Source organism: Cucurbita pepo, chromosome 4 (genome assembly GCF_057944985.1).
Source record: "Cucurbita pepo subsp. pepo isolate OVF chromosome 4, ASM5794498v1, whole genome shotgun sequence".
NCBI lineage: Eukaryota > Viridiplantae > Streptophyta > Magnoliopsida > Cucurbitales > Cucurbitaceae > Cucurbita > Cucurbita pepo.
In genome coordinates this window covers 5,066,883-5,077,430 of record NC_141801.1, presented here as the reverse complement: position 1 = coordinate 5,077,430, position 10,548 = coordinate 5,066,883, and the positions used below count along the sequence as shown (strand labels likewise).

At 33.1% G+C, this 10,548-nt stretch overlaps 1 protein-coding gene across 1 annotated transcript; it reads left to right on the top strand.

Moving 5' to 3' along the window:
- The first annotated feature begins 2,551 nt into the window (after window positions 1–2,551).
- Window positions 2,552–6,246, top strand: LOC111792696 (disease resistance protein RGA2-like). Its single transcript, XM_023674250.2, has one exon. The coding sequence runs from the start codon at window positions 2,572–2,574 to the stop codon at window positions 6,013–6,015; it is 3,444 nt and encodes a 1,147-aa protein (XP_023530018.2). The 5' UTR covers window positions 2,552–2,571; the 3' UTR covers window positions 6,016–6,246.
- The last annotated feature ends 4,302 nt before the right edge of the window (window positions 6,247–10,548 follow it).

The window sequence follows — 10,548 nt, the reverse complement described above, 5'->3', positions numbered from 1 at the left end:
CGACAAGAAAAGGGTCCAAGCGGCGTGCAAATTGCCTGGTGAGCCCATACTTGCATGTATGGGCTGTGTGTAGAGTATATGGTATACATTCTATCATAGCATTTGCATGTTCTTGTTGCATAACCCTGATAGGGAGGCCACTTACTGAGTATTCTAGAAATACTCAAGCCTCGTGCTACTATATTTTCAGATAAAGGCAAGACACCCATGTGAGACCGACGGCAGCATTGCACATCCCGTGACTGTGGCACATGCATAGGATAGTTGTTTTCCATTCGTAGTATAGGTTAGTATAGGTTGAATTTCATTTGCATTCGTAGTATAAGTTAGTGTAGGTTGAATTTTCGTTCGCATTATTAGTATACGTTAGTATATGTTGAACTGTAATCACATTAATAAACCATAGGTTAGTATAGGATGTTTAATTCAGAATTGTTTTTCCTTTCTTTCCCTTGTATTAGTTTATTCATGAGGTGATAAATGGCAAATTGATGTTGCATTTATAATAAGAGTCCATTTAAAGTAAATTGTATAAATTCTACATTTAAGATATATTAATAACCTTAAATTAAATAGGGAAATTTTAGGACGGTTACAAAAGGTGTCTTGCCTTTACTTTAAAAGTAAGAGGAGCACCATAATTGAGTATTTTAAGAAATACTTAGTCAAGTGATCCCACTATTATGTACAAGATATGCAATCACATGTAATCGTGTTTGGGATCTATCATGAAACATCATTTCATGGCATTGGTTGCAACTTCTAGTCTAGGTAGAATTGGATGTGTAGTACTTCACTACACATGGCCTACGTACATGCACATAGACTCTTAGGTGAGCTCGTATACATACCCCTAATTCATCCATCGACTATGGCAATTGAAGAAATACTTATTCATCCATCAATTATGGCCATCGCCACCTATGGAAAGTCATTTTTCTCTCATTATATTTATATTTCCTTAAAATTAATTATGCAAAATCACATTGTTTAGGTTCCTAGAATATGGTACCCTTGAGTTCTATTTGATTATATCGAAAGGCCCAATGAATTGAGATTTTCCTATTGGGCTAGGTCATTTCGAGGCAAGCGTGGAACTGTGCAGAGTGGAATTGTGTAGTACTAGACACGAGATAGATCTTCCAATAGACAAGACTTTTTTTTAATAAGCTAATTCATTTGAGATATCAGGATCCACTCTTTTTCCTATGCAATCATTTTTTTTTCTTATTCTACCGCACCGTCTTAAATCTAAGATACAAGACTCCAAGAATTATTATTATATTGCTCCACAATTCTATTATTATTGTTATTACTATGTGTGCCTACTGATTTGTAATTTTAATTCTTTACATCAAATAAGGTAAGAACATGACTCATTTTAGTAATATATTGAATATATTAAACATTAATCAACATCCATTTTAGGCATATAAATAGGTGTATTATTTTATTATTACTTTGGTCGACTATTTGAATTAAACACATGGTTGTATAATTTTATTAATATTTGAAGTATATCATATGTATATCAAATATTAATTAGCATTCCTTAAGTACATCCGTCATATATCAAGACATCAATCCACATTTCATTTAAGTAAAATCATAGAAGTATCATTTTATTAATATTTGACATCAAAGATGGTTTGGACTTTTGTTATAGATCAGAGATTGTATTCATAAAGGGGTGTTTTGAATTTTTGTTTGGAGTATTTAGAAATATAATCCTTCCTATATGTGGATGAATCGGTGGACAAAAAGATCGCATCCATCGATGAAGTACATAAGTAGAATATCAAACAAGGGTGTATCATTTTAGGAGACTTTCAAGCACGACAACGAACTATAAAAAAAACGGGTGTATCATTTTGTCAAATTTTCAAGTACATCAACAGACCTATCAAACAAATGTATTTGATAATGAAACTTTTTAGTTATATTTATTTATTTAAATTTTAATGAACAAAATATCTTTTTTTTCTCTTTTTTCCTTTATTTATTGAAAATTGAAGAAATTTATTAAAAGGAAAATGAAAAGGAAAATTAGGAAATGAAACAATTTAATAAGAAAATCAGCCAAAATTTTAAAAACTGAAAAAATTATTATAAAAAACTTGATTTTGTTTTTTATTTTTAGAGTTGAGAAAACAATAATTCAAATATCTTCTCTAAAAAAGATGAAATTCATTTGATGGGACGAGATGCGGTGTGATGGCCCATATTGATCGGAGAGGAGAACAAAATACCCTCTACAAGAGTGTGGAAATTTCTTCTAGCATACACGTTTTAAAGTCTTAAGGGGAAGTTTGAAATAAAATATCATAATATCTACTAATCATAGGCTTGAACCTAAACCGGCTATTAATAATTGTGAAGTTGACAACTTGGGGAATCGAAGAGGCATCTCTCCCACCAATGGTTGAATATTTAATTTCATTTCACAATATATTTTATCCCACTTGACATTTAAATAAGGGTATAAAAAATTAAAATAAAGACTGTTCTTAGCTGCCCACAAACTATATTTATATATATTTGTAATGCGTGGATGTTTTGTTAGTGGTTGCAATGGCGGAATCGATTCTATTCAATGTTGCGGCATCCCTTGTTACCAAATTGGGCTCTCCTGCTATCACAGAGTTTCAATTGTTTTGGGGCGTTCATGATGAGCTTGATAAACTCAAGCATACTATTTTAGCAATGGAAGCTGTGCTTCTTGATGCAGAGGACCAACAATCCAACAGTCATGCAGTGAAGAATTGGATTTCAAGGGTCAAAGATGCTTTCTACGAAGTGGATGACTTGATTGGTGAGTTCACTTATGAAACTTTGAGGCACCAAGTTATGGCCAAAGGTAAAAGAGGGGTGAAAGAGGTACGTCAAGTTTTCTCTTTGCCTCATCAAATTGCATTTCAATTTAAAATGGGTCACAAAATTAGAGACATTAGAGAGAAATTGAAAGCTATTGATGCTGATAAGAATCAATTCTATTTCTCTGAGCGTGTGATAATTACTCGAGATGATGAGCTGAGAAAGAGTCGAGAGACAATCTCTTTTATATGTGATGATGAAGTGGTGGGAAGAGATCCCGACAAGAAAGCAATTATAGATCTTCTCCTGAATACAGATCTTAATACCAAGGAGAACATTGGGATGATTGCTATAGTTGGAATGGGAGGATTAGGAAAAACAGCACTTGCTCAAATTGTCTACAATAATGAAAACATAACGAAACATTTTGATTTGAAACTATGGGTGTGTGTTTCTGAAGACTTTGATATAAAGGTTATTGTTGAAAAGATTATAGAGTCTGCAACAAGAAAGAAACCTGAGATCCTTCAAATGGATTCGTTGCAAAGTGATCTTCGAACTCATATTAATGGGAAAAAGTACTTGCTCATCATGGATGATGTGTGGAATGAAGATTACGAGAAATGGGTTAATCTCAAAAGATTATTGACGGGTGGTGCGTCAGGCAGTAGAATTTTGATCACAACGCGTCATCGACGAGTTGCAGAGACTTTTGACACGACTTCATGTTATGATTTAGGAGAATTGGATGATAAAAGTGCTTGGCTATTGTTCAAAAAAATGGCTTTAGGAATCGAGGAACCAGGAAAAGAACTTGAAAATTCAAATCTAGTCGACATTGGCAAGGAGATTGTGGTAAAGTTAAAAGGCCTTCCTCTTGCAATAAGAACGATAGGACGTCTTTTATATGCCAAAAAGCCAGAGCATCATCTTTGGTTGACTTTCAAGGATAAAGAGCTTTCTCGAGTTTTGGAGCAAAGAGAAGAGACACAATTCATACTATCAATACTGGAGCTTAGTTATCACTATCTACCGTCTAGTTTGAAGCAATGTTTTTTATATTGTACTTTATTTCCCAAAGATTATAATATTCGAAAGGATGAAGTGATAAAGCAGTGGGTGGCACAAGGTTTCGTTCAATCAGTTGGCATAATTGAGCCATATGACATTGGTGAAGATTATTTCATGGAATTATTATCAAGGTCATTCTTTCAAGACGTCACAAGAAATGAAATGGGTGACATAATAAAGTTTAAGATTCACGACTTGATGAATGATCTTGCTTGTTCCATAGTGAAGAAAGAATATGTTTCTATGGATGTGAATGATAAGGTCGTCACGGGAAGAACTAGACACATCTCAATTTACCATAACTTCGGTATAAAGTTGGAGAACTTGAAATTATTATATGAGGCAAAAAATTTGAGGACATTAATTATTGATGCTCCCACTAAGGATGCCCAAAAAGTCCTTAACCTAATTCCTACTAAGTTTTTGCGGTTAAGGACGTTGAGTTTTGATTCCAGCATTTTTAGTACTTTTCAAGTATTGCCCAAATCTATTGGCAAGTTGAAACATTTAAGATATCTAAATATTTGTCTATATGAACTTCAGTTCCTTCCGAATTCGATAACTAAGTTGTATAATTTGGAAACACTTATCCTTGATCGGTGTGAGCATTTACAAGAGTTGCCGAGAGATGCAAAAAATTGGATGAAGTTAAGGTATCTAAGCCTTACTGGAAATACAGAGATAAAATTCCTTCCAGATTCAATTGCTTCGTTGCACAATTTGGAAACACTTATCCTTCAAGATTGTTCTCTATTAAGAGAATTGCCTAAAGATATTAAAAAATGTGTTAACCTTAAGCATCTTGATTTACGTGGTTGCAATGCGTTGACTCATTTACCTAAAGGACTAGGTGAGCTTACTAATCTTCAAACAATGAACTTGTTTATATTAAATAAAGATGTTGGTTGCGATTTAAGCGAGTTGAACAGACTGAGTAAGTTGAGGGGATCATTAACTATTAAAGGTTTGGAAGTTTGTACAACCGAAGATTTGGAAAATAGTTATTTTAACTTACGACTGAAGTTGGGTTTTCAAGAGTTAAAGTTTGTTTGGAACTATTCCAAAGATGAGCATATGAACATCGTCTTGGACAATGAATGTAAAGGGGTTTTAAATTGCTTACAACCACATTCAAATGTTCGAAAGATAGATATATGCGGATATCCAGAAGTCATGCTATGTGATTGGTTATCATCTAATACCCTTCTACACTTGGTCAGCATAAAACTTTCAGATTGCTTCCAATTGCAGGTTCTCCCACAATTTGATCAGTTTCCTTGTCTCAAGTGTTTGGGTCTTAAATCATTACCGTGCATTGAGTACATTGACAACGATGGTTATCGTTCTTCATCAATATTTTTTCCATCCCTTGAGAAATTAAGCATCATAGACATGCACAATTTAAAAGGATGGTGGAAGGGTGAAACTTCATCGGAAGGATCTCCAAATAATGCATCATTTCCTATAACAATGTCTTGCCTTTGTGAACTAAAGATCGACGATTGTCCTCAGTTGGCTTCAATTCCTTGGCATGCACCTTTGAAGTTACTGGAAATACGTGCAGTTAGTTTACAACTACTTAATGTGATAATTGAGAAGACTGCTAATACTTCATCTACTCGGTCTAAATTATCTCATGTTTACCTAAGTAAAATTGACGATCTTGAGTTTCTACCAAAAGAGTTGTTCTATCATTTCACAAATCTTTTGTTTCTTGTAATAGAAGATTGCAAAAACTTACAATTATCTTCTGCTCTTGTTCAACATCCTACTAATGATGTACTATGGAAAGAGTTTCAAAGTCTCCGCGTTTTATTTCTTAGAGCAATTCCGAAGTTGGAGTATTTACCTAATGGGATGCAACATGTGATAACTCTTCAACACATTGGCATAAACTCATGTCCGAATTTTGTAACTCTTCCAAAATGGATACACAACCTCACTTCACTCTCAAGCCTATCCATTTTCAATTGTCCAAAGCTCACTTCATTGCCGGAAGGGATTCACCACCTCCGCTCTTTAGAATCATTGACAATCTGGAATAGCCCCAAATTGATAGAGAGGTACAAGGAAGGAAAAGGAGAAGAGTGGCCAAAAATTTCTCATATTCCTCACGTAAGCATTTCATAACTTTGAGACATTGAAGAGAAGAAAAATTTGTTCGTCTCTCAACTATAGGCATCATCAGGCATGTAAAGTCATTTTCCTCTCATTATTTTTATAATTCCTTATAGAATTAATCGTGCAATCATTTCAATTGATTTCCCTAACTTGTCTTTATACAACCATGATTATTACAGCACATTCTCAAACCTAAGAGGCAAGACACCAAGAATTACATTGGATGAGGATTATTATTATGATATTGCTTCAAAGTTGTTCATCGGAAAAATTCACTCTTCATTTGGCAAAATCTTCATGCAAAAAAAAAAAAAAAAAAGGAAATGAGAACAATCAAGCTTCAAATCATTCTGGTACAAATTCTAATTTCAAGTATATCATATGTATATCATACATCAATTAGCGTTCTTTTAAGGCAAACACATGGACGCATCATTTTGAATGCTATTTTGAGTATATTAATAGGATGTCAGACATCAATCAACATTTCATTTGAGTAAGATCATAGATTTATCATTTTATTAATATTTTGCATTCATAAATAAGGCACATAAGTAGACTATGAGACATGGGTGTATCATTTCATGAGACTTTGATGGACATGGACTAACTATGAAAAATGGGTGTATCATCCAATCAAATTTTCAAGTATTTCAGAACTTTTCAAACAAATTGTTGATAATGAGTGTAATATTCTATCAAAAGTTCATGTACACCAACATTCTATCACATATGGATGTAGTACTCTTTGTAGTTTGTTTATACATCTACCATGGGGTGAGTTATTTGAGTTAAGATGAATGCAAGTGTGTAATTCGTCATTTTATCCTTTTTGTGTTTTCATCCTCTATAGTACAATTTTGAAAACTTGTTTTTAAATTTAAACTTCGTAATCTAACGAAGAAATATTATTTTAAAAGAAAATTTGCAACTAATAAAACTTTATATTTGCAAATTGATTTTTCCTAGTAAACTTGATTGTTAACCTCTTATCATATTTAAGATCACATATGCAACAAACAAATTTTAATGAAAACGATACGATTAGAGTTTACAAGTAGGTTGTTTACTGATTATGTTTATACTCATGAGATACTACTTTCATTTTAGGTGACTAATGAATGTTGGTCGAGGTAGAAGAGTGTTTGGGAGTTGTGCGATCATAGAGAAGGGTTGTCCTGGAGCGTCAGTCTTATGACACTGTTAGGGGTTGTCGTCAATATATTTTTGTATCTCATTCCCTAATCTCGTTTTATAATAAACTTTTGAACAAACTTTAATTTGTAAACGTTTTTTAAATTGTGTAAAAGATTGAAAAAGCTAGAATAATCATCTTTCTTAGGGTAAAAAACGCACTTGAGATTTTGAAGAATACGAATAAATTTGTAATGGTTTTGGATGATGAGCTTGACAAGCGCGAACATACTATTTCAGCCATGAAAGCTGTGCTTCTTGACGCAGAGGAGCCACAGTCCAAGAGCAATGCAGTACATAATTGGATTTCAAGGGTCAAAGAGGTTGATGACTTGATTGACAAGTTAGCTTATGAAACCTTGAGGTGGCAAGTTATGGCCGAAGGTAAAAGATGGGCCAAAGAGGTTCGTGGAATTTTCTCTATACCTCATCAGATTGCATTTCGATTTAAAATGAGTCCTAGAATTAAAGATATTATTAGAGAGAGACCGAAAGATATTAATGCTTATAAAAATCAATTCCCTTTCTCCGAGCCTATGTTAATTACTCACATGATGAATGGAGGATGAGTGGAGAGACTTATTCTTTTATATGTGGTGATGAAGCAATGGGAAGGGATAACGTCACGAAATCAATTATAGATCTTCTCCTAAATACAGATCCTAATACCAAGGAGAATATTGTAGTGATTGCCATAGTTGGAATGGGAGGATTTAGGTAAGACCGCACTTGCTCAATCAATCTACAATGATGAATGCACCACGAAACGTTTTGAGTTGAAACTATGGGTGTATATTTCTGAAGAGTTTGATGTAAAGGTTATGGTTCAAAAGATTATGGAGTCTGCAACAAGAAAGAAATCTGAGATTCATCAAATGGATTTGTTGCAAAGTGAACTTCTTAAGCATATTGATGGGAAAAGTTATCTATTTATAATGAAATAAATTACAAAGAATGGAAAGAGCAATAAATGAAAATAACAATAAATCAAATGCATGTGTATAAGCTATAATAGAAGGAAAATATCTCGATATTTGCCTGTAATAGCCCAAAAAAAATATTAATAAATAAATAAAATAATAAATAATGAAAGACATAAAGAAATAAAAATAGTTATAAAAATAATAATAATAATAATAATAATAATAAATAAACCAAAAAAAGAAACAACCTTTCTCCCATTCTCTCCATTAACCTTTCCTCTTCCTACAATTATCTCTATTCAACTCATTCTTACCCCAGGAAGTAACAGTTACAAAACAATTGTCAGATTTACTTGAGAAAAAAAAAAATGAAAATGACCTTTAGTCCGTTGAGATTCACCCCAGATTTATGTGAAGATAGATATGATCAATAAGGTATATATTAAATCTTTATTTTCTTTTATCCTTTTTTTTTTAGAAATCACACATAATTATAGTTAAATCTTCATTAAATTATTACAATAGTTTATCTTTGAGTTAGAAACTAAATGTCAATCTTTTATACTAGTAAATCACATCAGATTATTAATATTAGATTAAATTTATATAAGTAGCCAATGAATAGATTAAAAATAGAATGGCAAAAAAAAATTGTGAACAGTAAACACTAACATAAGAAAAGATTTGGAAACAAGGATCTACTAGAAATTTGGAATATACATTATAACAAAATTAGAAGGCAAACCGAGTAAATACGGATAAAAAAAATGAAGATTCAAGAATTAAAACCACAAATTAAATAGAGAGAGAAAAGTAAATACAGAGAACAAACACTATAATAACTTGAAATAACTCTATCTACTATTTTATACAACAGTGATCATGGAAAATAAGATTTTAATAAAAATACAGTGACAGATATATAACATTTCAAGACTTTTAATAATGGACCAATGTAGATTAGAGAAATAATTTTATAGAGTTCAAATTTGAAACTGATGTCATGACTCACAAAGGTTGACTTGGATTTCAAAAGATAGAATTGAACTTTCATTAAGAATATATTCGTGACAACAACTTAAGCTAACCAGGTAAGTGGTCTTATTATTGGCATGGTTATATTTGATGTTGACACGTGCCTGTAGTTCTGCACGTGTCATATATACTGATATGTGTGAATTATTTATGAATCGGTATGCTTATATTATGTTATAATATGTGAATTGTATGATAATAATTATGGTACGATGTGTTCAAGGATATGTTTGAGATAGGATACGAGAAAGATGCACTAAACGAAATGTAACGATAGGAGTAAGATATATTCATGAAACGTTAAGGTTAGGTTAATACCGGAGTGCTATGGATAGGAGAGATTGATGAAAGAATATGGTTAGGATATGGGTAGAAAGGGATAGGTTTGTGATAGATTGATAGAACGATAGCGTTAGGATACATTCCTATGATGATATGACTAAGGTACGTTCACGTAACAATATGACTGTGATAGGTATAAGAACGTTAAGACTATGATAAGTTAGGGAACGATATGACCACAAAGTGTTTACGATATGACATGTTTATTGTACGATATATTGTGATGTGATGTGATGTGTTACGTTTAGATTGTTTTGTGTGACCATTGAGGTAATTGTTGTATGAATTGCACGTTATGAAATGACATGTTAAAAGCATGGAGCGTTATGTTATGTTTTCTAAATTGTATGTATATAGCATGTTATGAATGACATGATATCATGATAAATGAAATGAAATGTAACCCCGTTAGGATTATGTATGATACGTAGAGTGAAAAATGAGAAATGACATGTTAAGCATGAAAGATGATAGCGGGGTTATATTCATTAATGATAAAAGTAGAAATATTGGGGACCTCATGCATTATGTGTGCTCATGCATTTAGGGGGATACCCCTATTCCATCACGAGGGTACGGACGCGTACACCCAATGGCAGGGGTACATTCGTTTTGTTTTGCATAGCGTTGTCGTGACGGTTACTAGTTCTAACGGGTGTCCGGCCTAAGGAGCTTCCCAGAGTATGCTCGCCCAACAAGTAAAGTGGCCCAGCGGTGTGCGAACTGATTGGTGAGCCCATACCCGCACGTATGGGCTGTGTGTAGAGTATATGGTACACATTCAAATTACCCGTTAGGAAAGTACCATAGGAAAATAGATTGAAAGGATAGGTCCTATCATTGCATTCACATGTTCTTGCATTTAACCTCAATAGTGGGGTCACTAAGTATTTCTTTAAATGCTCAAGTCATGTGCTACTACATTTTTCAGGTTAAGGCAAGGTATTCCTGTACGGCGGACGACGACATCGCAACTCGAGACCATGACACATGCATAGGATAATGATATTTATTTTCTTAGACTTAGGCTAGAATAGGATGGTTTTAA

Bases quoted from the DNA above. Each gene is read 5' to 3' on its own strand.
- LOC111792696 (XM_023674250.2), top strand. From the start codon at position 2,572: ATGGCGGAATCGATTCTATTCAATGTTGCGGCATCCCTTGTTACCAAA.